We start from the raw sequence: 27998 nt of genomic DNA on the forward strand, positions 1-27998 counted from the left end.
TTCTTCCTATGATCTGGTTTCTAGAATTCTCACTATATTAATCAACCTCTTATGGAAGCTATCTTGTTTACTCAACATTCTTCTTAACATGTAGTTCTAACAATTCAATACTATGTGGTGTATGGAGATTTTGCTTTATTTGAAGATAATTATTTTAAGGAAGTCTAAACAGACAAGCGTCTGCTGGGAAAAAGCTAGTCTACCTGCTTATATAAAGAGGTGGCACTTACAAAACCCATTAACTTTCTCACAATACCACCCTTTAAACATTAGGAAATGGTTAAGAGAACAAAAATATCAGCAAATAAGGAGTGATCAGCCAGGTAAGAGAATAACCAGGATAGTGCAGTATTATGATGAAGAAAAAAAAAAAAGCCACTGCAACCAGTACTTATGTTTATTACTGTACCTAATAAACAGCCCAGTGTGGTGATTGCTATTCACTTAGTAGCCTCCCCATCTAGAATATACTCCGTGATCTTTCTTGATGGCCAGACTGTGTAAAATTCATACACAGTGTTTACTACAGGGATCCCCAAATATTGTTAGTTGAATGAATAAACACACATTTCAAGGAGGGCACTACAGTGAGTAGATGAACAGTTTTCTGATAGGAGATTGTACAACTAATGTTTTCACCAGTGTATTTTAGGACTGCAGATTCAGATTAAGGCGCTGGGACTGAAGGCAAATAGTAAAACTACAAATATAAAGTAAAAACTTGGAACCTTTGCCAAAGAAAGGAATAATAAATTGATTTAATAATTTGAAAGAACTGTAAGGTTTAGGTTTTGTTCTTATTTTTAGTGCGACTGAGATTGGAGTCTGTTTGTAGACATATCTGAAAAAAGTGAATGGGGAGATGGAAGATGGTAAATGCCAAGGAAAAGATGGAAGGATAAATCAGTGTAATAAAAAGGAGCACTTATTTTTCGCCAACAGAAGTAAAGGTAAAGGTTAAGTGTCCGAGTTAACGAATGGATTGTTGACCTCTGGGGAGGGTGGTCCCATCAGCTCAGCTTTGTGACGACCTAAGAATATCCCTTCCACACCTTTCCTGATCCAATCATCCTGGCTGCATAAAACCACCTAAATCAATCAACTGTTACACTTCCCTTAGTGCTAAGATATATTCATATAACTCCCACGTATTAAATGAAAATACATACATCTAAAAATAAAACAACAAGATTGCTGCTACACCAAGAAAGGATTTTAAAAAGGCCTGTTCACAAGCTAAGTGAGGGCCAGAGGAGAGGCGTTCGTTTACACTGAAATTCGAGCTGCGATAACACCTCCTAATGCAATCAAACGCTGTTGCAGCACACTTCTTAGGAGATCGGGTTCAACTGCAGGGACTGGGTAAGGTGAGAATCTGGCTTGGCGGCTCCGGCCCCGGCCATCTGGTTCCCTCCCATTTATAAAGCGTGTTGGGCTCCGGCCGCCACCATTCACTCGACGGCTCTCGGCCCGAACGCTTGGTCGCACCGCCTGCCGAGGTCCTAGATGAATCGCTTCAGGCCTGGAAACGAGGAAGCCGTCTCCGGAGACCATCGCCAACGCTGACGCCCGCGGTCTGAGATCGTCGTGGGAAGAGCGGTAGGCCACTCTGCTCCTCTGATCACCGGAGGACAGGGACACACTGTTCAGGGCCATCTTCAAACACTGCCCGCAGTATTTGCGTTACGTCCCTTGGTCAAGGCAGGCCCTTCGCGGCTCCCCAGATCAGTCCAGCCTGTGTCGGACCCGATGACTAACCACACCGGAACCCATAACAGCCTGCAGAAGAGCCAGAAGCCGCCTTGCCTTTAACGAGCGCTATCCTGGCGAACATGCGCAGACCGTCCGCGCACGTCGGCGCCTGCTGAGAGCAAGCGCAACGGACGTTTACGTTGGTGACGCCAGGGAGCGTGAGGACGAGAGGCTTCCGTGAATGCGCAGTGGGTGCGTCGGCCACGACCTTTTGGCCAGGTTAGGGAGGGGGCGACGCTGAGATGGGGGCGGCGGCAGCGGAAGCGGATCGCACACTCTTTGTGGGCAACCTTGAAACGAAAGTGACCGAGGAGCTCCTTTTCGAGCTTTTCCACCAGGTAAGCGGCTGGGTTCGGCCCTTTGCCTTTCGTTTTCCGTCTCGCCTAGGGCCTGGCCAGCGGCCACCCCGTTTTCTTTTCGTGGCCGTCAGGGGACCCGACGGGTGGCTGTTTGGGGGTGAAGGGCGGGTCTGGGTTGCTAAACGCTCGCTGGGTGTCGCTTTCCTGGAAGATCTTGGTTCGTTTAGGCCGAAAGTGACGACTAAAGGTGGTAGAGGGATCCTCGATCAGGTTTCCCGTGGTAGAGATCCAGGGGTCCTTAGGAACATAGTGTGTGTGTAGGGCATTCGTTGAGCAGTGCTTTTTCTTATCCCTCCTGTTCTCATCTTCCCCTTAGGAGAATTTGTCTTTGGTTTATCCGACTGGGAACTTAATGTTTTAATTTATTTGTGTCTGTTTTCCCCTAAAGTTTGCTTATCAAATTGCAGCATTATTAAAATATGTAAAATAAAATGGTTAAGTACTCCGTAGAAAAACAGCATTTTAGTGTTGCTATATTAAAAAGTGTGAAAAATTCTGAGTATCCCATTCCCCCATCCCTATCCCCTAATAACTGGTATTGTTTGATTAATCAATACAAAAGTCAGTTTTTAGTTAAAGAAAATCATTCTCTTGTTCTTGATAAATGTTCATTTTCATGGAGTGGCAAAATAATGGCGATTAGTCACTATGTTAAGCCATACAGTGCTGTGAATTGCAAAAGTGATTATGTTTCCAGTTCCTTATGGGCCCCCTTCCCCAGATAAATCTAATGTTCAGTCATAACTAGGATGTTTACTGTAGCCAAAATGGAAATCCGTGCATCATTTTCAAAAGAAGTTTCTGATTACGTTTCTGTTGTTTTTAAACTGTGTCACATCTTATTTGTAAAATTTGAGTATTTTCCCTTAGTTGCTTCATTTAAATTCTAAACACCTTTTTGTTTGTAGGCTGGGCCAGTAATAAAGGTGAAAATTCCAAAAGATAAGGATGGTAAACCAAAGCAGTTTGCGTTTGTGAATTTCAAACATGAAGTATCTGTTCCTTATGCAATGAATCTACTTAATGGAATCAAACTTTATGGAAGGCCTATCAAAATTCAATTTAGATCAGGTAACTGTCCAATGAGGTTAGGGGGGCATTGTTTCCTGCTGTTTTTAAATTTATTATTCAGTTTTAAAGAACCTCTTATTTGTAGACGAAACTTCTTTCTTAAGCATCGTGAATAGCAAACTTTGTATAGCAAATTTTATATATCCCTGAAAACGGGTAGCATTGACACATGGATTTTGAAATTATAATTTTAAAACTGAGCTTAAAGTTTCATTTTGGGTTAGTGAAAAGAACATAAACTGTATCACTAAGAGAGCTGGGCTTGGGTGCTCTGAAAAGAGCTAGGTTTATTTTCTGAAAATACTTTTCCTGGCTGCTTTGTAATTACTTTTATGTATTTTGATTCTTGATCATGTGAGGATGAAACTGTCCATGTATCCAGTCTTACAATTTAGGGTGGAGATCAGAAAATTATGGTCAGATTGGATATTTATGGAATGCTTTGTTTTGCTTATCTGATATTATACACTTACAATTTTCACCCTGATGAAGCCGTAAAGCAGTCTACAGCAGTTTGAGATTTTTTTTTTTCTTTTTTTTTTTTTGAGACGGAGTCTTGCCCTGTCGCCTAGGCTGGAGTGCAGTGGCGCAATTTCAGCTCACTGCAACCTCTGCCTCCCGAGTTCAAGCGATTCTCCTGCCTTAGCCTCCTGAGTAGCTGGGATTACAGGTGTACACCACCACGCCTGGCTAATTCTTTGTATTTTTAGTAGAGGTGGGGTTTCACCATGTTGGTCAGGCTGGTCTCGAACTCCTGGCCTCAAGAGATCTGCCCACGTCAGCCTCCCAAAGTGCTGGGATTGCAGGCGTCAGCCACCGCGCCTGGCCAGTAGTTTGAGATTTTTCTCTTTTAGATTGTGTTTACCTTTTTGGAGTGATTTCAAGTGGGGAAGACAAAATTTCAAATTAGATTTTCTATCAAGAATAATTTTTCAAATTGTTTCATTTTAGGAAGTAGTCATGCCTCGCAAGATGTCAGTTTGTCATATCCCCAGCATCATGTTGGAAATTCAAGCCCTACCTCCACATCTCCTAGCAGGTAATATTTCTCACTTATTGTTAAGGCCATTTATCAGGAATTCTTATAGGGAATAGCCTCAAAACACATGAGCAAATAGTCTCCTTCATTATTCTCTTATCTCTTCATTCTGCCCTATTACTTGCCTTTTGGGATTGTTGTTATGTATCTATTCTAAGGGGGCTATAGACAAACACATTGTATATAGTCCCCTTAAAATAGATACATATATAACTATTTGTTCATTTGTAGCGACATAACCATCCCCACATATGTGTGCAGTACATGTATACACTTGAAACAAAATTTCTCAAAACATTATTTACCCTCACTACTTGGATTACTTACTATTTCATTTAAAACATTTTAAAATTTATTTTACAATCATTAATTGGTTGTTACTTACAGTTGAAAAATACCAGTTAGTCAACAGACTATTGGACTAAGAATTCCTAGAATTGGATTCTAGGTCTGCATCTATCAATTGTGTAATCTTGAGCTAGTCTCCTTTCTTTAGTCCCATCTTCCCATGTGTAAGGAAAATAAGTTGAATTAAATGATTTGTAAAATCCCTTCAGGTACTGAGTATTAGAAAGTATCATATTTACTTAAATAATTTTATTTGCTTTGGGGAGGTTCATATTTTACCAGGGACAGTTTTTCCTAGTATATCCATAGAGCTATTTAACAGTCATTTAAGAAAGATTTAATAAATACCTGCCATATGTCAGGTTCTTTACCACATCTTTTACATATATGATTTCATTTATTCCTCACAGCAGTTTTATGAGGGTAGGGATTATTTTTATCTCTACCTTTTATATGAAGGGAAATGAAAAATGGAGGTTAACTTGCTCAGGTTCAGTGGGCTGGGATTCAAACCCAGGCGGTGTAGTGTGATTGAGCCCAGCCACTATGATGTATTATCTAGAGGAGCTTAAAGTCTAAATGAAGACACATATTATATATATTTTTGTGAATACCTGTTCAATTACTGTAATAAGTTCTCTAAAGAAAGAGTACAAAGGGCTTTGAGAAAATTTTAAGAGAAGGAGATGATATAGATGAATGTGGAACTGAAAGAAGCCAGTGTACCTAGATCATAATGAATGAATATGGAGAGCAGTAGGGGATTTTGGTAGATAGGCTGGAGAGGGTCTTTTAAACTGTAATCAGGATTTTGAGATTTTACCCTAAAATGGAGTAGGAAGGCAGTGAAATGTTTTAGGTAGGGTACTGATAGGAACAAGTTTATATTTTAAGACTTGTTTGGTTGCAATGGGAGAATGGATTGGAGGGGACAAGAGTGAAAATAGAGCAGTGAGGAAGCTTTTGGTAGCAAGGCATTGATGTTGGAAGCTATTGATGGATGAGGTTGATAGTTTAGATTAAGGTGGTGCCATGAGCTGGAGAGAAGTGGATGGCTATGAAGAGATACTGGAAGGTGGAATAGTGAGCCAGCAATAGTGCAAAAAGTGTACCCTCCTGGTGTTCTTTCTTGCCAGCTGAAATTAATTAACAGTGTTTAAACATTTCTTGGTAAAGTTGGAATTTAAAGCACTTCCAGTCTTTTTAATGGAGTCTTCAAAGGCATCCTAGGTAGAGGAAAATAAAAAGTTTTCCCTCTTAGAATTTCTTGGGGAGAAAAAACCAGGTGCAGTGACCCATTTGTATAGTCCCAGCTACTTGGAAGGCTGTGGTGGGAGGACCACTTGAGGCCTTGAGTTTGGGACTAGTCTAGGCAACATAACAAGGCATTCTCTCTATTTAAAGAATTTCTTTGAAAAAAAAAAAAAAAAAGTACAAGTAAATACTTTGGTTTTAATCAAAGGCTAGAGAGTTTATAATTTTAATACTATAAACTAAATTATACTCCCTCCCTTAGCATACAGATAATATAACCTGATTTGGGAAAACCCAAAATTAAAAGATCCAAACTGTAAGACCAGCCAATTGGTTATTTGATTCTAAAGACATTTTAAAATAATTTAAAACATTTTTAAAGTGAGCTTTTCTGTAGAGCAAGTTATCCCTTTAATAAATAAGGAATAAGGTATAAATCCTCAAAAGTAATATCCTATGTATGTTACAGAACTCTTAAATCCTTACCTCCCAAAACCTTTCTCTTTTCTGTCTCAGGAAATGTCTACCTAATTGCTCAAACCAAGTCTAGATTTGATCCTTTATTTCTTCCCTCATTCCACATATCCAGTCGATCAAATTCTTTTCACTTTAGTTTTCAATCTAGGTCTTTGCATTAGCTCAGGGACTGACAAATTATTTCTAGAAAGGGCCAAATAGTTAATATTTTAGACTTTGCAGAAGATACTGTTTCTGTCTCTGCCATTGTAGCACTAAAGTAGCCATAGATAATACAAAAACAATGGTGTGGCTATGTTCCAGTAACACTTTGTTTAGGGAAAACTGAATTTGGCAGTTTGGCCCACTGGCTATACTTGCTCACCCCGGCACTAGTCCTTCAGCTGGGAAGTTTTTGCCTCTAGGTAACCTTGGTGTTCAGTTTTAACTACAAATGTCACCTTTTTAGAAAGGCAGTCCCTCCCCAGCTAAAAGATAGGGGAACCTCCTATCTGTTTCACTTCCACTTGATCTTTAATCATACATTTTATCACTTACAATCGTGAGAAAATATCCTGTTGTCTGTATTCTTATTCTAGCTGCATGAGAGCAGATACCTTGCCTGTCTTGTTCATTCTGACCTTTGAGAAATGTGTTCTGCTCATGGTTGTCATTTAGTAAATATTTATTCAATGAATGGTTATATGTTGGTTTTCTTTTTAGCAGGTACGAAAGGACTATGGATAACATGACTTCATCAGCACCAATAATTCAGAGATCTTTCTCTTCTCCAGAAAATTTTCAGAGACAAGCAGTGGTAGGTTGACTATTTTTCAACTTGAATTGCCAAAGAAAATTCATCCTTAGTTAAAATATTCGCATTGTATCAAATAACTGGTTTTTAATTAACTTTGTTAAGTTGGAGGTTTTATTCCTTTAGTCCTCAAGGCGTAAGTGAACTTTTTAGATAACTTTTTCTCAAATTTTTGTTAGACTAGCATGATCTTTGTAGATTGAGCACTCATTTTAGCTTTCACTGGGCTGAAATATATACTTAAAAGACTGAAGATAAATAGAAGTAAAACTGCTTTTACATTTGTTTTTCTTTTCAACCATCATTTACTCATTATCTGATGCTCTTGTACCCTATCCTGAGTGACTTGTCATAAACTTGGGTCTTCTAGACCAGTTCCATTTTAAACTTAACCTTTTTTTTTTTTGGTGGTGGTAACATCATCATGAGACTAGGCTTAAAATCTTAGCTATCTTTTACTGTTTCATCTTTGTCATCATTTGTTCAAGTAGGAAGCTGTTGGCAACTATTTGGTGCCTAAATCATGATCTTGACTTGTAGTCCCCAGGCTTTTGTATTTCATAAGTCTGCAAAATGAAATATAGAAGTCAAAATAAATTTGAGAGACCAGTATAAAGGATGTTAACTTTTATGTACATATTGCCTATTTTTCTAATTTTACTGTAGACTATTAAAATAAAAATGATCGTATACTGATATTTATCCACAGGCAAAATTTGGGAACCACTGGTCTAGTCAATTATGCCCCCATTTTCCCCTCACTAGTTCATCTTGCACACCATTTCAGAATTAATATTACAATTCTGTTTTGTTTATCTTCCTTGCACATTGACTTTCCATTGTTTGTAAGATGAAGTCAGATTCCTCTAGCCCAATTATTAGGGATTCTTATTGTCTGATTCCAGTAAAGATCTGAAGGCCGGGCATGGTGGCTCACGCCTGTAATCCCAGCACTTTGGGAGGCTGAGGTGGGTGGATCACGAGGTCAGGAGTTCGAGACCAGCCTGGCCAAGATGGTGACTCCCCATCTCTACTAAAAATACAAAAATTAGCCAGGCGTGGTGGCACATGCCTGTAGTCCCAGCTACTTGGGAGGCTGAGGCAGGAGAATCGCTTGAACCTGGGAGGTGGAGCTTGCAGTGAGCCGAGATCTGTAACCTGTCTCAGCCAGAATTACTTGGTATTCTGTGAACCTGTTCTGTGTCTCCCTGTTATTTTTGTTTGTGCAATTTCCTTTTCTTGGCATATCTCCCCCTTAAAATATTAAAATATTCCATCCATTGTTTTAATACCCAGATCATATGCCACCTTCATGAAACCTTTCCTAATGATACTGACCTCCTGATTGTTTGTCTTTTACACAGTGATTTTTGCATTATAGTCATTTTGTGTGACTTATTCTGAGTTGCATTCTTGAGGACAAAGAGTAGTATTTGTGTATATATATATCTTGTAGGTATACATTGGAATGATTGAAGCTATTGTACTACTTTAGTTGTGGATCCATCTAGGCAAGAGTGACTTTATTTTCTTTCATTATCTGTTAACTGACCAAATACATATTAGCTTTAATATCTAGAGGTATTAACATTTCCACTTTTCCTATTCCTCAGATGAACAGTGCTTTGAGACAAATGTCATATAGTGGAAAATTTGGTTCTTCACCTCTGGATCAGTCAGGATTTTCACCATCAGTTCAATCACACAGTCATAGTTTTAACCAGTCTTCAAGCTCCCAGTGGCGCCACGGTACACCATCATCACAGCGGAAAGTCAGAATGAATTCTCATCCCTACCTAGCAGATAGACATTATAGCCGGGAACAGCGTTACACTGATCATGGGTCTGACCATCATTACAGAGGAAAGAGAGATGATTTCTTCTATGAAGACAGGAATCACGATGGCTGGAGCCATGACTATGATAACAGAAGAGACAGTACTAGAGATGGAAAATGGCGCTCATCTCGACACTAACACATGTTAAAAGGACGTTGTTTTTATAGGGTCATTTTAGGCCCTTTGACTAAGTTGATATGGAAATATTTTGTTGAAAAACTGTACAGAGCAGCTTTACAAGTTGTCACATTTCTTTATACATTTTTTTAAAGCTACAGTTTAATACAAAATGAATTGTGGTTTTATTACATTAATAACCTTTCACCTCAGGGTTTTATGAAGAGGAAAGGGTTTTATGCAAAAGAAAATGCTACAATTCCTAATCATTTTAGACACTTTAGGAGGGGGTGAAGTTGTATGATAAAGCAGATATTTTAATTATTTGTTATCTTTTTGTATTGCAAGAAATTTCTTGCTAGTGAATCAAGAAAACATCCAGATTGACATTCTAAAATGGCTACTGGTATTTTAGTTAATTCAAAAATGAAACTTTTCAGTGATTCACTTTACTAACATTCTTTTTGAGAAGGCTTGTTGGTAAAGTTTGGGGATAAAGGCATTGCTTAACTTCTTATATAATTTAGGTATAAATTCTGTGACATGCTCTTGAGCTTTACCCTAATTGAACATACATGTGTAGATCTACACATACTGTTTCATTCTAAAATTTAGAAATTGTTCATTAAATCACATTTGAGGTATAAGTCACTCAGGAAGTTAAAATATCTCTACACGTATATTTTTACATTAAAAATACAGTGTTAGCATAAATCCCCTTTTCAGGAAGAACAAAAATGTCAGTGCATAGTTAGATAAAATGGTAAAATGTTTTACTGAAAGCATACTTTTTTGGAAAAAAGATTCATGAAGCCTTTAAGTGCTGCTTCTGTCAGTCAAACGTTGAAAACTTTAACATTTTCAAAGTGCCCAGAATGTGTACAAAGACACATGTAATGGAGGTTGTACAGGTTGTTTTTTTGTTTGAACCTTTGAAAGAATTTAATGTTAACATTTTCTAATTTTAAAATTTTAAAATCTTGTTTAACAAAAACTTGTATTAAGATACTGTTTTCATTTCATTACAGAATTGTTTATAAAAGTACATTTGTTGAAAAATAAGGATCCTTTTTAATACCACAGCATTTGTACTGTTCCTTTTTAATATACTGAAAATATAAAAGGAAGGGTGTGTGTTATTTTTTTTTTATGTCACTGACTTCAGAGACATTGTACACAAAGAATTACCAATATACTTTTTTTCGCTGATTGCCTGCTGTTTAGAATATCAGTTCTTTAATTTTGAGCATCCTGAAATACATCTTTTGTACATACAGAGCATGATGTTTCACAATCAGATTTTCAGTGACCCCTCGATTATAGTTTGGAGTACTTTAGTTACCCTCAGTGGTCTCTAGTAGGAGTTAAAGTACACTTAGATTTCCTGTTTATAAATGGATTCAGTTTTTCTGTATCTAAGTAAATGGAGCTATTCAACTACACAGTATAGAATTAAGATAAACAATTGGTTTGCTTAAGCATTTTCACAGAATTTGTTTCCAATGAGATTATTATTTTTGGGTATCTTATCCATATGAAAACTTAGTAGGTTTGTAGATGTTAACAAAGATTAATACTGCATGTTTGTTTTTGTTTGCTTTTTTTGAGTCAGAGTCTTGCTACGACACCCAGGCTAGAGTGCAATGGCGGGATCTCAGCTCACTGCAACCTCCATATCCCGGGTTCAAGTGATTCTCCTGCCTTAGCCTCCCAAGTAGCTGGGATTACAGGCACCCACTACCATGCCTGGCTAGTTTTTGTATTTTTAGTAGAGATGGGGTTTCACCGCATTGGCCAGGCTGGTCTCAAACTCCTGACCTCAAGTGATCCACCTACCTTGGCCTCCCGAGGTGCTGGAATTACAGGCGTGAGCCACTGTGCCCGGCCTAATACTGCTTTATTACAACGTTATCTGTGGGTCGGATCCTTTCATATTGGTTAACAGATGACCCTGACTCAGAATGATCTTTTTCAATGGCTTTTTGAGGGAAGCTTGTGAAGTTCTGGTGAATCTTCTATTTCACTTCACTTTCAGTGAGCTGAAAGTAACCAAACTAAATACATGTATTGTGTAAAGGGACAGGACAAGACAGCCTTAAAAAATTGAATATAGTTGGTGAGACAACTCAGAAGTACAGGTTGAGCATCCCTTATTCAAAATGCTTGGGAAGTGTTTTGGGTTCTGGAATATTTGCATTAATGCTTGCCAGTTGAGTATCCCAGGTCTGGAAATCCAGAGTGCTCCAATGAGCATTTCCCTTGAGTGTCACATCTGTGTTGGCACTCAAAAAGTTTCATATTTTGGAGCATTTCAGATTTCAGATTTGGGATGCTTCATCTATATTGACAGCTGCAAGAACAGAAAGGAAGAAGAGATTATTTTTGTGGGAGAACAGTTTCTCCCATAGTGTTTCCTGTGGAACGCTAGTGTCTCATAAGGTGTTCTAAAAAAAAAAAAACAAAAAAAAAACAAATGTTTGGAAGCCGTTGTGTGTTATTATGTGACTTTCTTTTACTCAAAAACAGCACCATAACATTTCTGACAAGTACTATAGGTAAAGAAATCCCTTTATACTTAACCTAGTATTTTCTACCTTTCCCCATCTAAAATAAAATTTTTATACCACTTTCTAATTATGTTGTGTGTGCCCACTTTCACCATACCTACTGCTACTATCTTAGAGTAGGCAATTTTCTCAAGAGGATTATTCCAAGAACACCCTGATGTTTTCCTGCTTCCAGTCTTCTTTCCTCAAATTCATTCCACACTCTTAAGAATTGAAGATGTAAATCTGTCACTCGCCTGAATTAAAGCTTCAGTGGCCTCTGACTTAAGTACAAAATTCTCAACTTAATATGACCCCTATTTGGCATCTGCTACTTCAGTCTCCTCTGATGACTTCACCACTTTAGTTCTCATAGTAACTGGCCTTCACTGCTCAATCTATGCATTACTTCCTTTAGAAAGCCTTTCCAGAGCTCTGAAATCCAGATTCAGTGCCAAGTTATGTATTCCCCAAATATCTTTTTCTCTTATCGTAGCCTTTAGACTGTATTATAATTTTCTTTTTACTTGTCTGTCTCTATAGACAGTTCCATGAAGGCAGACCTTATCTTATTCATCACTGCATTCCCAGGATCCAGTGCCTGGCATATATTTAACATTGAAACTTTTTGATGAAAGGAAGAACGTCTGTTAATTGAATAAGGAAAAGGAGGATTCAACACATAAAACTTTGAATAGCCTCTCTAAACCTAAAACATTGCATCCTGAGAATTACATATCACACAGTACATGTATTCTAGAATTCTATTTGTTCATTTTGTCAAACTTCAAAAAGTTTTGGATCTGTATTTATGAATAATGTGTCATTTTGTTTTTATTTTAATGTATTTATGGCAGAGCCTCACTCTGTCACCCAGGCTGGAGTGGAGTGGCACAATGTCAGCTCACTGCAACCTCCACCTCCTGGGTTCCAGCGATTCTCTCACCTCAGCCTCCCGAGTAGCTGGAATTACAGGCACCCACCACCACGCCTGGCTAATTTTTGTATTTGTAATAGAGACGGGTTTTCCCCATGTTGGCCAGGCTGGTCTTGAACTGCCAACCTCAGGTAATCTGCTCGACTTAGCCTCCCAAAGTGCTGGGATTACAGGCATGGGCCACTGCACCCGGCCTGATTTTTTAAATTGTATTATGTTAGTTTGGTTTAGCAGTATGGTTCTGCTAGCCTTATAAAATAAATTGGCAAGCTTATCATTTTCTATGCCCCCCAAAATTTGAATAATAAAGGAATTAGCTGTTTCTTCAAGATGTGTTGAACTCATTTATACAACTATCTGGGTTTGCTTTAGAAATAGCTCTTTGATTCCTTTATCAATTTCCTTTAGAGTTATCTTTTCAGGTTTGCTATTTTCTCAGGAAACAATTTGGATAATTTATACTTTTCAAGAAAATCCCTTTTTCTGAATATATCGCTATAGAGTTGTACATAGTATTTCTTATAATTTTTGTAAAACTCCCAACATTGTCAATAGTGCAGTTTTAGCTCCTGACGATATATTTTACCTTCCCTCTCATCCTCAGATGAGACTGGCTGTGCTGTTTTGGCATACATTTTACATTTATATATGTTATAAGCCCCACACTACTTTGTTTTTGTTAAAATAGGCAGATTCTTAAATAATAGAAAATTATATATAGTAATTAAGAAAAAATAGGAAAAAAAACTTACTATTTACCCCCATAGTTACCATTTCTGGAGCTCCTCATTCCTTTGTGTTAGATCCATTTATCTATCTGGTATTATTATTCTGCTTGAAAGACTTCCTGTGGTATTTCCCATAGGGCAGCTTTGCAGGTGACGAAATCTTTTAGCTTTTGTGTATCTAAAAAAGTCTCTTTCAGTGTTTTGAAATATATTTTGAAGAATATCTTGAAATATATATTTAAATTCTAGATATAGAATTCTAAATTGATGAGGTACTTTTCTTTCAATTCATAAAAATAGTTGGTCCATTGTTCTCTCGATTATTTCCCATAAGGAAATCTTGTACATAATGTGTCATTTTTCTCTAGCTGGTTTTGAGCAATTGATTACTATGTGCCTTGACATAGTTTTCTTCATGTTTCTTGTGCTTGGGGTGCATTGAGCTGCATGAATCTTTGGAGTTTTTACCTGATTTGAAAACAAATTTAGACATTTGAATTTTTTAATACCAATTTTCCTCTCCTTTGGAAACTCCAATGCATTTATATGAGGCTGTGTGATGTTGTTATATAGCTCTCTGGTAAGTATAAAATGTTATTTTATTTATCTTTTGAAATTTTATTTCTTTATATACAAGGGCTCATTCTGTCACCCAGGCTGAGTGCAGTGGTGCGATCACAGATCACTGCAGCTTCAACTTCCTGGGCTCAAGTGATCCTCCCACCTCAGCCTCCCGAGTAGCTGGGACTACAGGCACATACCACCATGCCTGGCTAATTTTTAATTTTTTGTAGTGTAGAGATGGGGTCTTGCTATGTCACCCAGGCTGGTTTTGAACTCCTGGACTCACACAAGCAATGTGATCCACCTCAGCCTCCCAGTGTTGAGATTACAAGCGTGAGCCACCACAACTGGCCTATTTATCTTTTTCTTAGAGACAGGATCTCCCTCTGTTGCCAGGCTGAAGTGCAGTGGCACAATCATAGCTTACTCAAACACCTGGGCTTAAGTGCTCCTGCTGCCTCAGCCTCCCCAGTTGCTAGGACTACAGAAACGCACCATCATTCCTGGCTAATTTTTTCTAAAAAAAAATTGTTGCCTAGCTGGTCACTAACTCCTGGCCTAAAGTGATTCTCTTGCCTCAGCCTCCCAGGTAGCTGGGATGTGGGCATGAGCCATCTTGCCCAGCCTAGTACAAAGTTTCTAAAATTACTTTTTCTCTTTTTGTTCATTGTGAATAGTTTCTAATGCTATGACTTCAACTTTACTAATCTTTTCTTTTGCAATGTCTAATTAGCGATTTTCAATATAATCTTCATTTTAGACATTGTAGTATTCCTCATAACTTTTTTGGGAGGATCTTTTTAATGTCTTCTTTCTTTTTTCCTTTTTTTAAATTTCAAGTTATTTACCTGATCATGGATTTTTTTTTAAATCTTTGTTGTCTCTACCTACATTTTGAACATTTAAAATATACTTTATAGTAATTTTTAATGTCCTCATCTGCTAATTCTAGTATCTTTGTTGGTTCTGGGTTAGTGTCCCACCCTCCTTATTAGTAGATGTGTTTTTGTGCTCTTTATATGCTTTATAATTTTAATTGTATGCTGGGCATTCTGAATTTTACCAATAAAGTAAAATTATTATAGTATTTGTGTTTCTATAAATAATCGTGAGTTTTGTTCTGGGACACAGTTAAGTTACTTATAAACAATTGTGTCCCTTCAGGACTTGCTTTTAAGGTTTGTTAGGTGACATGTGACAAGTATTTAGTCTTGGGTTAATTCACCCCATTAGTGAGGCAAGTCTCTTGAATAATAGGTAGATGCCTCATGAGTTATGAAATGTCCCATTCTGGCTAGTGGGAACAGACGCTGATTCTGGTCACATGTGAGTGCTGAGAAGTATTCCCTCTAGTTCTTTTGGGACATCCTTTCTCCATCTTTAGGTAGTTTCTTCAAACCTGTGTACTGATCAGCTCTCTCATGAATACGGGAGAAAAACTGCAGGTCTCCGGGAGTTCTCTCCCTGTGCAACTTATCGCTTTCCAGTGCTGTGTACCGGCCATTCCAGCTGTCTTTGTTTCGCTGGACTCTCAGCCGTGTCTTCTGAACTCAGTGAGTTTGCCAGGCTCTGCCTGCCCTGTCCCCCAACCCCACACACTGCAGCCTAAACGTTCCCTCAAGGTAGCATGCAAGGCAATCATGCAACTCACTTCATTTGTTTTCTGTTCCTCTGGGATCACTGTCCTTTGTTCCTGATGTCCGTGGTCTTGTTTCACGTATTTTGCCTTTGTATTGGGTGGTTCAGGCAGGAGGGTAAATCTAATCCCTGTTACTCCATCTTGGCCAGAAGTTGAAGTTAACCTATGGATTTTGATTTGTAATGCACTCACTCTTCTTCATTTTTAATAGTCTGTATTTTTAGTTTTGATTTTTCTCTTTCAACTTTAGATATTCAGAGGAGTCTTTATTTCTAAATGACCTTTTTTCTCCATTCTTCTGTTGTGATTTCTAATTTCATAGCTTTGTAGACAGAGAATGTAACCTGTGTGATAAAAACCCGTAAAGAGACAAACCAGATTGCTAACTGGTTGATAACAGGATTTTTCTAGGTTGCCTGGCAGTGAGTTAGCTAGGCTGAACCGCTGCTCAAGCACACCTCTCCAGAAGATGCCAAGAGACTCTAGGACCACATCCAACCTCCCTGGCTGAGTCTGTCATGCGCCCTGTGACTCCGGCATGGCATCACATTAGTTGCATGGTATTTGCTTCATGATTTCTTTTCCCAACTTCTATAGTGGTTTCATGGATGTTTGAAAACGATTTATTTTCTCTGTGTCAAAATTTTATCTTTACAAAATGCTCTCTTACCTGATAAGATTTGTAAATGCAAAAGTCAGACTAAGGGGTCATTTAAAAAAATAAAACATTTCTATGCATTTTATTTTAATGTAATACACAAAAATGTACATTCAGTTGTCAGTCTTTTGATGCAGGGCCAGGACTTTTTTTTAGTCTTTAAAAAAAAATATTGAGTACACTGATTGGAGTTCAGTCTGCTTTCTTGTATAAATCACTACCAGACTGCATTGCCTATGATTTCTAATTTGGATTTCTTTATGGTGCAAGGCAAATGTAGAGAAACTGGTGGAGTATTCAAGTTTTCCAAGATTCTCACTCAAATCATTTTATAGTTGTCTTGTGCATACTTATCTGACAACAAATTTCAAAACGATCCATCTTTATTGAATGTTTACAAAGTATTCAACTAGTTTTCTAGAAAGAACTACTATTTTTTTACCTTCATATTTTATTAGTTTGAATAATATTTAAAAATAAATTATTAATAAGATCTGACATTAGAAGATCTGGAATAATTTGACTGGTGAGAGAAAAAGTGGGTGAATATACGAAAGTGGCTTACTCCTCTAGCCTTAGCATGTCAAGGGCATTGGCATTTGTTATAGAAAGAATAGAGAACATCAGTTAATGCAATGAATCAGGTATGTGGCAATAAAAGAGCTTCTAATATGACAGATAAGGCTTGTTAATTATATTTTTCAAATGCTTGATATTTTTTCTCTTCTTGATCTCTTAATTCTGAGAGATGATTTTACTTTCTTATTTTTCTCTGAGTATGTCTGTCAGTTTTTGCCTTGTGTAACTCCAAACTATGCTAGTTGCAAAAAGAATGATAACATTTCTTCATTATGTACTATAAACTTTATCAATGTAAATACCCTTGGCCCATTTTCATTCTTTTAACTTTTAATTCTATTTTGTTTTATATTACTGTCATCATTTCTTTATTTTAATTAATATTTGTCTAATATGTCTTTGTCTATTGGTTAATTTTTAGTACTTCTCTGCCGTTTGAATTCAGGAGAGTCTCTTATGTTCTGATGTAGTCCTGCTATGCTTTCTTGTATATGTATGTTTGTGATATTGATCACCTTTCTTTGTTCTTTTTCTTTCATCTACTGCAGCATTTGAGTGCAAACTGTAACCACCTTTCAAAAAAAAATAGTGCCTAAACTTTAACCCAAACTCTCAGAGGAAGAGAGTGATACCAGTATTTTTTCTAAAGACTAATAATCTGTTAGGGTTGAGAACTCTAGTATCATCCTATTTTTATTCCCATGGTGTTTCCCCTTAAATTCTCAGCAATCACAAACTTGTCATTTTCTATCAATGGATAGACTGAAACAGTTGTGTCAGTCAAGGTAAAAATCAGAGAAGCAGAACTAAGAGGGATCTAGAATAAGACTGATTCTAGGGATTCAAACATTATGCCACTGGGATTGCTGGTGGAGCAATCTGCTGGCCTGCATGTGGTGCTGGGCCTGAAGTCACCGTGGGTCAACCAGACCAGCAGTTGGGAAGGAAAGGTGAACGAGAACAAAAGCAGGAACCAACCAAAAACTTCTAGAAAAAGATGGAGCTTACATCTGTCTCTCATTACTCCACCTTATGTGACTTGGATGGCCTGAGGCCTGCAGGAGTAGCTGGCACCTCTAGCTATAGGGCTGCACATATTTTTGGCCCAGAACACAGAGAAGTTTGAGGAGATGTGGCAGCAGCTGGAGGAGCTGCGGGTTGGGTGCTGCCACATGCCAACAAGGTGAGCCAGGGGATCAGCAACAACGTGCATGAGGTACCACAGTGCCTGGTGCCCTGCATCAATCTTCCAGAGGGTGACAATTATGGCTGCTACTTGCCTGTGACTTCCAAATCTCAAGCAAATTTCTCCTGTGGTCAACTGCATTGCAATTCTGACACTAACTGCTTGGAGTTAGGCCAAATTTCACAGGCTAAGGGCTCAGTCCTCTATGAGACTGCTCTCAATTCAGACATCAGCCGCATGCTTAGGGATTCCCAGGCCACCCACACTTCTGGCCAATTTGCTACAAATTCAAGGGTTTCCACTACTTTCTTGGGTTTGATAACTTGCTAGAAAGACTCATAGGACTTTGAAAAAGCTATACTTAAGATTACAGATTTATTACAGCAAAAGAAAACACATCAAAACCAGCCAAAAGGGGAGATGCATAGAGTAAGACCCAGGTGGGTCCTGAAGGTGAAACTTCTGTGTTCACTCCCTGTCACTGTGTATTATCGGCCTGGAACTTTATCCAAGCTTTAATAGCCAGAGTTTTTACTGGAGTTTCATTACATACACATCATTGAATCCTTGGCCATATGATTGAACTCAGTCTCTGGTCCCCTCCAATCCCAATCAATATCAGACTGATACCACATGGCATAAAGCCCCAACCCTATAATCATGTGGTTGACTTTTCTAGCATGGCCTGGCCTCATATTGAAATATCTAGGGACCCTGTAGAGGTCATCTTTGTAGCATAAATGACCAGGAATAATAAAGACACTCCTGTCACTTGGGAAATTCCAAGAATATAGAGGTTCTCTCCCAGGAATCAGGAACAAAGGCCAGTCAAATCCTGGCCTTTCTTGGCATTGGTGTACAACACCAACTCTAAATGGAAGCTAGACAGGGAAAGGAATTCTGGGAACCATAGTTCCACCTCAGCTAAGTAGATACAGTACAAAGCCACCACAACAGTATTTATTATATCTGTCTCCCCTGCACTCCACCAAGAAAATACCTTTAGCAAACTCTATTAGTCCATTCTCATGCTGCTATGAAGAGATACCTGAGACCTGAGACTGGGTAATTTATAAAGGAAAGAGGTTTCATTGATTCACAGTTTAGCATAGCTGGGGAGGCCTCAGGAAACTTACAATCATGGCAGAAGGGGAAGCAAATACATTCTTCTTCACAAGGCAGCAGGAGAGAGAAGAATGAGAGCTGAGCAAAGGGAGAAGCTTAGAAAACCATCAGATCATGTGAGAACTCACTATCACAAGAACACCAGCATGAGGATAACCACCCCCATGATTCAGTTACCTCCCACCAGGTCCCTCCCACGACACATGGGAATTATGGGAACTACAATTCAAGGTGAGATTTGGGTGGGGACACAGCCAAGCCATATCACATACCTTCACATTCCTTGCTGCTTCTCTTCCACCTCTCACATAAAGACCACCTCTAGTGCAGTGCTTTAATACAATCACTTAGATTTTAGTTTCACATTGTCATTAATATTTTAAAACATTATCCCATCTCATCTAAAAAAGTTGAACTCATAGAAGTAGAGAGTAGAATGATGGTTATCAGAGGCTGGTGGGGTTGACAGGGAAAAGGGAGGCATTGGTTAAAGGGTACAAAGTTTTAGTTAGACTGGAGGAATACATTCTGGTGTACTATTGCACAGCATGGTGATCACAGTTAATAACAATGTATTCTGTATTTCAAAATAGCTTAAAGAGGAATTTTAAATGTTCTGAAGATCAAATTCTAAACTATTATGTTTATTTTAATTATGTGTGGCAGCATTGAACATAGACAAAACTGCTTTTGTGGCTTGATTTATGAAATTCTTATGTTTTATGCTTAAAATAAGAAATTGTTTAGTTTTTATTACTTTGGCAATTTTCTGCCTGTAAATGATAATAGCAAAGATGTCAAGGGTATAACTACTTATGCAACAATTACAGTTATATGTAGTTTATATTCTCAGTAAATGAAAAGCCAAATTGAACAGAATCATTGTTATATTTATCTTAATATTGACTTTTGAAATACAAAGCTCTATTGATATACCATTTTAAAATGTATTTATTTGTGTGGCTTTTACAATTTATTTCTTAGAATAGATAATACATTTGTGTGGTTCAAAAATCAAAACGATATTAAAAGGTGTATATTGCGAAGTATTCCACTCAATCCTGTTCCTGTCAGCTCATTCCCTACCAGTTCCCAGTAAGGAATCATTTTCTTAGTTTGTGTCTTTCTACTGTTTCTTTATCAAATATATTTTCATGTTCTCTATTTTTTTTCACGTGGTGCTTTTTGCACTTAATATAACCCAGAGGTCTTGAGTTGTGATTATTTGAATGCAATTTTTATGGATCTGATAAGAACATTTTTCAGGAAATTTGCAGATTACCATTTTATGTGTCTTATTGCTTTGCTTTATTTTGGTATCAGGGTACAATATACTTTCTTTTCTAAAAAACAAATAATAATGTTTCCTTAAATAAACATTAATATTTCTTTGCCTAAGAAACAAGAGAGTGACCCAGTTCCTTGCAGTGAAGATAAAAATTCATTTGTTCTAATTATCTATTGCTTTTTAACAAGCCACCCTAAATCTCACTGGCTAAAAAAACAATCATTTGGCCAGATTCAACAAGGATGGCTCTTCTCTGCTCCACTTAGCATCACTGAGGTGACTTAAATGGGGGCTGAAAGATCCACTTTCAAGGTGGCTTACCCACATGGCTATCAACTTGGGGCTGGCTATTGTCTGGGTGCTCAGAAAGGGCTGTGAGCTGGGTGCTTTGGTTCCTCTCCATGGGGGCCTCCATGGGCTTCCTCACAGCATGGTGTCTGGGTTCCTAGAGTGAGCATCCCTAGACAGCCAGGTGGAAATACAGGGTATTTTATGATCTAGCCTGAGAAGTCCCTTCTAATGTACTCTATTGGTCAAAGCAGTCACAATTGTCTATTTTCAAGGTGAGGGGGCACAAAGCCTACTACTCAGTGAGAGGAATTTCAAAGTCAGATTGTAAGAGAAGAGTGTGGGACGGTAGCTATTGTTTTGATCATCTTTTAAAAATTCAATCTACTGGCTGGGTGCGGTGGCTCACGCCTGTAATCCCAGCACTTTGGGAGGCCGAGGCGGGTGATCCACCTGAGCTCAGGAGTTCGAGACCAGCCTGACCAACATGGAGAAACCCCATCTCTACTAAAAATACAAAATTAGCCGGGTGTGGTGGTGCATGCCTATAGTTCCAGCTACTTGGGAGGCTGAGGCAGGAGAATTGCTTGAACCCGGGAGGCGGAGGTTGTGGTAAGCCAAGATCATGCCATTGCACTCCAGCCTGGGCAACAAGAGTGAAACTCCGTCTCAAAAAAAAAAAAAAAAAATTCAATCTGCCACACCATTGTTCCAGGACCTGGATTCTGCAAAAAAGAAAATCACCAAAACTAGTTGCTATTGTTTTCTTCGAGCAATTTTATTTTTAATTTTTCCCATTTAGATGCTTAATCCATTTAGACTTTATTTTGGTATAAATTGTGAAGTCAGGAGCCATTTAAGATTTTTTTCCAGATAACTACCCAATTGCTAATAAAATTTATTATTAATCCATCTCTTCCCCAGGCTACTTTTGGGGAATGTTTGTCCACTCCAAAACTCATGTTAAAATGTAATTGTCAACGTAACGGGATTGGGAGGTGGGGTCTTAAGAGGTGACTAGGTCATCAGGGCTCCACTCTCATGGGTGGGTTTAATGCCTTAATAAAAGAGCTTTTAAAAGTGGGCTCTCTCTCTTGGCTCTTTTACCTTCTGCAGTGTGAGAATACAGCCTTTTTCCCTTCTGGAGGATGAAGCAAGTAAGGTGCCATCTTGGAAGAAGAAAATGGCGTCACCAGAAACTGAACCTGTAGGCACCTTAATCTCAGACTTCCCAGCCTCCAGAATTGGGAGTCAATATATTTTTGTTTGTTACAAATTACCCAATCTCAAGTATTCTATTATAAATAGGAGCACAAATGGACTAAGATATCCCACTTATATAAAGTGGTGTCATTACCATATTCTAAATTCCCCCATTGTAGTAGGTCTATTTCTGGACTTTATGTGTAAATATTTGACTGTTTATTGCCTAGAACCTAATTATTGGAGGACTTCCCCCACACCCATGCCATATGCCATCACTCTTCTTTTTCAGAATTTTGCTAATTATTACATGTTTATTTTTCTTTTCTTTTTCTTTTTTTTTTTTTTTTTGAGACTGAGTCTTGCTCTATCACCCAGGCTGGAGTGCAGTGGCATGATCTCGGCCCACTGCAACCTCCGCCTCCCGGATTCGAGCAATTTTCCAGCCTCAGCCTCCTGAGTAGCTGGGATTACAGGCATGTGCCACCATGCCCAGCTAATTTTTTTGTATTTTTAGTAGAGGCAGGGTTTCACCATGTTGACCAGGCTAGTCTCTAACTCCTGACCTCAAGTGATCCGCTTGCCTCGGCCTCCCAAACTGCTGGGATTATAGGCGTGAGCCACTGTGCCCAGCCCTATTTTTCTATATAAACTTTATAATCAGTTTGTCTAGTTTTTAAAGTCTATTGGTATTTTAATCAAAGTGATAACTATTTTAAAATTTCTTTTATTATTAATGAGATAGGATATTTTTGCTTCTATGTACCAATTATATTCCTTCATGAATTCTGTGTTCCTATCCTTTGTCCATTTCCTTATTAGAATTTTACATTCCTCTTATTGATCCTCAAAAGCTCTTCATATTTAAGAATACCAGAACATTGTTTGAAATGTTTCTTGTAAATATTTTCCCTGGTTAATTTTGTTTCCAAAGCTTTTTGAAGTCTTAAAATAAATAGTAAATGTCCATGTTGAGTGTGCATGGAGGTAGGGGGTGAAAGTTAACCTTGTTTTCTTGTGTGATTTCATTTGCTCTTTTATTTATTCTTAATTTTTGTGGGTACATAGTAAGAGTATACATTTATATACATGAGATATTTGGATACAAGTGTGCAATGCATTATAATTACATCAGGGTAAGTATGCATCACATCAAAGATTTATCCTTTGTGTTACCAACAATTCAGTTGTACTCTTTTTAGTTATTTTAATATGTATAATTAAATTATTTTTGACTACAGTCACCCTATTTTGCTACCAAACACTAAATCTTACTTATTCTTTCTTTTCTGGGAGCCTTTTTGTTGTCATTTTCGGCTCTCTACAAAAGGAGGAAGAGAGACTTTTTATTACAGCTTTGATCTCATTACTTGGTATTGGTCTGTTCAGCTTTTGGATTTCTTTATGGTTCAATCTTGGCAGATTGTATGTGTCTAGGAATTTAACCATTTCATCTAGATTTTCCAATTTATTGGCTTCTGGTTTCTTATAGTAGCCACTAATGATCCTTTGAGTTTCTGTGGTATCAGCTGTAATGTCCTTTTTCATCTCTGATTTTATCTATTTGAGTCTTCTCTCCTTTTTTATTAGTTGGTCTTGCTCATGGTTTGTCAGTTTGTTTATGTATTTGAAAAAACAACTTTTTGTTTCATTGATCTTTTGTTTTTTTTAAATTTCCATTTCATTTATTTCTGCTCTGATTTTTATTATATTACTTCTCTTACTTTGAGGTTTGGTTTGCTCTTGCTTTTCTAGCTCTGTAAAATGCATTGTTAGGCTGTTTATTTGAGTGTTTTTTTTCCTTTTTGATTTAGGCATGTGTAGCTATAGACTTCCCTGTTGATATTGCTTTCACTGTATTGCATAGATGTTTGGTTTGTTGTGTTTCTATTATCATTTGTTTCAATACGTTTTTCAATTTCCTTTTTAATGCCTTCTTTGACCCACTGGCTGTTCAACAGCATATTATTTAATTTCTATGTGTCTGTATAGTTTCCAAAATTCCTCTTTTATTAATTTCTAGTTTTATTCCATTGTGGTCAGAGAAGATGCTTTATATAATTTCATTTTTTGAAAGATCTAAGACTTGTTTTGTGGCCTAACATATGGTCCATGCTTGAGAATAACCCATGTACTAAGGTGAATAATGTGTGTTCTGCAGCTGTTAGATGGAATATTCTGTAAATCTCTATTAGATCCATTTGGACTATAGTGCACATTAAATCCAACGTTTCTTTATTTACTGTCTAGATGATCTGTACAATGCTGAAAGTAGGGTGTTGAAGTCTCCAGCTATTATTGTATTGGAGTCTATCTCTTTCTTTTGCCCTGATAATATTTGCTTTATATATCTGGGTGCTCCAGTGTTAGGCGTATATATATTTACAATTGTTATATCTTCTTGCTGAATTAACCTCTTTATTATTATATAGTGACCTTCTTTGTTGCTTCTCATTTTGTCTTGAAATCTATTTTGTCTGATATAAGTATAGCCACTCTTGCTCTTTTTTGGTTTCCATTAGCATTAAATATCATTTTTTCACCTTTATTTTCAATCTGTGTGTCTTTGTAGGTGAAGTGTGTGTCTAGTAGGCAACAGATCATTGGGTCTTATTTTTTATCCATTCAGCAACTCTGTCTTTTGATTGGTGAGTTTAGTCCATTTACATTCAATGTTATTATTAATAAGTAAGGACTTATTCCTGCCATTTTGTTATTTGTTTCCTGGCTCTTCTGTGTGGTCTTCTCTTTATTCTTTTTTCCTTCCTGCCTTCCTTTTATGAAGATGTTTTTTTCTGATGGTATGCTTTCATTTCTTGCTTTTTATTTTTGTGTATCTGTTGTATGTTTTTAAATTTGAGGTTATCATGAGGCTTGCAAATACCATCTTATAACTCATTTTTTATTCTGATAACACTGTTTGCATAAACAAACAAGCAGAAAGAAAACTAATAAAAACTCTACACCATAACTTTGTCTTTGCACTTTTTAACTTTTGGTCATTTTTATTTATATCTTATTTTACTGTCTATATCTTGGCAAGTTGTTATAGTTATTACTTTTGATGGGTTCATCTTACAGTGTTTTCACTTAAGAGTAGTTTACACACCATAGTTACAGTGTTATAATATTCTGTGCTTTTCTGTGTACTTCCTATTACCAGTGAGTTTTACACCTTTAGATGATTTCTTATTGCTCGTTAGCATCCCTTTCTTTCAGATTGAAGAACTCCATTTAGCATTTCTTCTAGGAAAGGTCTAGTGTTGATGAAATCCCTCAGCTTTTGCCTACCTAGAAAAGTATTTATTTCTCTTTCATATTTGAAGGATATTTTTGCTGGATATGCTATTCTAGGGTAAACAACTTTTTTCCATCAGCACTTTAAATATGTCATATCACTCTCTCCTGGACTGTAAGGTTTCCACTGAAAAGTCTGCTGCCAGAAATATTGGAGCTCCATTGTATGTTGTTTCTTTTCTCTTGCTGTATTTAAAATCCTTTCTTTATCCTTGACCTTTTGGAGTTTGACAATTAAATGTCTTGAGGTAGACTTCTTAGATTAAATCTGCTTGGTGTTCTATAACCTTTTTGTGCTTGGATATTAATTTCTTTTTCTAGGTTTGGGAACTTCTCTTTTATTATCCCTTTGAATAAATTTTCTATCCCTATCTCTATCTCTATCCTCTCTTTAAGGCCAATAACTCTTATATTTGCCCTTTGAGGCTATTTTTTAGAACCTATAGGCATTCCTCATTTTTAAGAAATTCTTTTTATTTTGTCTCCTCTATGTATTTTTAAATAGCCTGTTTTCAAGCTCAATAATTTTTCTTCTGTTTGATCATTTCTGCTATTAAGATACTCTGATATATTCTTCAGTATGTCAGTTGCATTTTTCAACTCCAGAATTTCTGTTTGAGTCTTTTGAATTATTTTAAAAATTTATCTGATAGCATTCTTGATTCCTTCTCAGTGTTATCTTGATTTTTTTTTGCATTTCCTCAGCTATTTTGAATTCTCTGTCTGAAAAGTCACATATTTCCCAGGATTGGTCCCTCATGCTTTATTTAGTTCATTTGGTAAGATCAAGTTTCCTGGGATTTTTTTGATGCTGTGGATGTTTGTCTGTGTCTGTGCATTGAGGAGTTAAGTTCTTATTGCAGTCTTCACAGTCTGGGCTTGTTTGTTCCCATCTCTCTTGGGAGAAATACTTATTTCTTCCAAGTATTTAAAAGGACTTGGGTATTGTGATCTAAGCTATTTCTGCATTAAGGGTCACCCCAAGCCCAGTAACACTGTAAGTTCTTTCAGACTTATAGAGGTACCACCTTCATGGTCTTAGATAGGATTCAAAACAATTCTCTAGATTACCAGGCAGAGACTCTTGTTCTCTCCCCTTACTTTCTCCCAAACAGGGTCTCTCTCTCTCTCTGTGCTGAGACACCTGGAGCTGGGAATGGGGTGACAGAAGCACCCTTAAGACCACCACCATTGGGACTATGCTTGGTCAGACCTGAAGTCAGCACAGCACTGGATCTTGCCCAAGGCCCTCTGTAGCCACTATCAGGCTAATGTCCATGTTTGCTCAAGGCTCTAGGGCTTTACAATCAGCAGATGGCAAAGCTGGCCAGGCTTATGTCCTTCACTTCAGGGCAGTGAGTTTCCCCAGACTCCAGGCAGGTCCAGAGATGCCATCCAGGTGCTAGGGACTGTTCAAACACCTTAGAAACCTATGTGGTGTTCTGTTGTTCTGTGGCTGGCACTCAAACTATGAGACAGTCCTTCCTACTCTTGCCTCCACTTTCCACAGGCACGGGAGCTTCACCCCATTGCCACCACCACTACAGACCCATGAGGAGTACTGCCAGGCTACTGCCAATATTCACATAAGGCCCAAGGTCTCTTCAGTCAGCTTGTGGTGAATGCTGCCAGTCGTGGGATTCACCCTTCAGGGCAGTGGGCTCCTGTCTGGCCCAGGGTAGGTCCAGAAATGCTGTCCAATAGCTAAGGCCTAGAATCTGGAACCCCAAGAGCCTGCTTGGTGTTCTATCCTCCTGTGGTTGAGCTGGTATCTGAGGTACAAGACAATGTCTTCTTTACTTTTCCCTCTTTTTTTCTCAAGCAGGAGAAGTCTCTCACCATAGCCGCCACAGCTGGAAATATGCTGGGTTTCACCTGAAGCTAGCATGTCTCAGAGTGTCACCCAAGGCCCGTGGTATAATGTCCATGTGTCGCTGCTGGTTATTTAGGGCCTAAGGGCTCGTTAGTCAATAGGTGATATGTCCTGCCTGAACTGCGTGCCTCCTTTCAATGTAGTAGATTCCCTCTGGGGCTAGAGTGTGTTTAGAAATGTCTTCTGGGAGCTAGGGCCTGGAATGGGGGCCTCAAGACTCTGACTGGTGCCTTACCATACTGTGACTAAGCTGGTATCCAAGATTCAAGGCAAAGTCCTCTTTACTATTCCTCCCTCTTCCCCTTCTCTTCTCAAGCATAAGGAAGGGGTCTCTTTTGGACCTGTGATCTGTGCTGCCTGGGGCTGGGGGAGGGGTGGTGCAAGCACTCCCTTACCTGCCCTGGCTTGTGTCTCAGTAGGTTGCATGCCTCTGAAGGCCACTGGCTGTGAGCCCAGCTCAGCACTAGGACTTGCCTAAGACATGCAGTCCTCGTGGCCTGAACTGCCTTTCATGTTTAGTAGCGGCCCAGAGCACGTTAGCCCACATGGCATGGCTTGCCAGAACTCAAGTTCTGACCACTGAAATGGGCTGCTGGGATGGGCGATTCCTGGCTAAGGCTTGTCTAAATACTCCCTCCGTGGGTTTGTGTCAGCTAAGCTCAGCCCAGTTTTGCTTTCTGCTGTGACTGGGCATCACTAAGTTAAGTGAAAAGTCTCACAATCTCTGTGCTCTCGCTCTCCCAAGCCATGGATTCTCTCTCTGCACCACGTGGTTGTTGGGGATGGGGGAGGCATGCTGCTGGAAATTCAAAATTATCTTTCCTATCATCTTTAGTGCCTCTTGCAGCAATATGAAGTTAAAACCAGGTACTTTGAGTGCTCACCTGATTTTTGGTTCCTATGAAGGTACTCTTTTTGTGTAGATAGTTGTTACATTTGGTGCTCCTACAGCGGGTGAGGATGATGGGTAGAGCCTTCTTTTTGGCCATTTTGCTCCACCCCTCTCCTTCTGCTCTTTTGAGATTTATACATTCCTTTC

General features: G+C 38.3%; 2 protein-coding genes and 1 long non-coding RNA gene across 4 annotated transcripts; 1 reads left to right on the plus strand and 2 right to left on the minus strand.

Moving 5' to 3' along the window:
- Positions 1-739: 739 nt before the first annotated feature.
- C9H11orf71 (chromosome 9 C11orf71 homolog) lies at positions 740-1656 on the minus strand. The gene has a single exon (XM_054525127.1). It carries the CDS (start codon positions 1654-1656, stop codon positions 1267-1269), a length of 390 nt encoding a protein of 129 aa, XP_054381102.1. The 3' UTR covers positions 740-1266.
- RBM7 (RNA binding motif protein 7) lies at positions 1317-10175 on the plus strand. 2 transcript variants are annotated; one of them, XM_002822508.6, is made up of 5 exons: positions 1317-2090; positions 3020-3182; positions 4134-4221; positions 7003-7096; positions 8707-10175. In XM_002822508.6, exons 1-5 carry the CDS (start codon positions 1995-1997, stop codon positions 9067-9069), a joined length of 804 nt encoding a protein of 267 aa, XP_002822554.1. In that variant the 5' UTR covers positions 1317-1994; the 3' UTR covers positions 9070-10175. The 2 variants fall into 2 exon arrangements, with proteins under 2 accessions (XP_002822554.1, XP_009245359.1); XM_009247084.4 differs by having other exon boundaries at positions 1955-2090; positions 7006-7096.
- LOC134759428 (uncharacterized) lies at positions 7398-27998 on the minus strand. The gene is made up of 2 exons (XR_010135552.1): positions 27844-27998; positions 7398-7659 (listed from the first exon to the last, which is right to left on the minus strand). It is a non-coding gene; the product is annotated as an uncharacterized LOC134759428 (long non-coding RNA).

The sequence above is a fragment of the Pongo abelii genome, chromosome 9, assembly GCF_028885655.2.
Source record: "Pongo abelii isolate AG06213 chromosome 9, NHGRI_mPonAbe1-v2.0_pri, whole genome shotgun sequence".
Classification (NCBI taxonomy): Eukaryota; Metazoa; Chordata; class Mammalia; order Primates; family Hominidae; genus Pongo; species Pongo abelii.

Coding starts and splice junctions, on each gene's coding strand:
- RBM7 (XM_002822508.6), top strand. CDS start 1,995: ATGGGGGCGGCGGCAGCGGAAGCGGATCGCACACTCTTTGTGGGCAAC. Junction 4,222..7,002: donor ACCTCCACATCTCCTAGCAG/GTAATATTTCTC, acceptor TTTTCTTTTTAG/CAGGTACGAAAGGACTATGG. Junction 7,097..8,706: donor ATTTTCAGAGACAAGCAGTG/GTAGGTTGACTA, acceptor CCTATTCCTCAG/ATGAACAGTGCTTTGAGACA.
- C9H11orf71 (XM_054525127.1), bottom strand. CDS start 1,656: ATGGCCCTGAACAGTGTGTCCCTGTCCTCCGGTGATCAGAGGAGCAGA.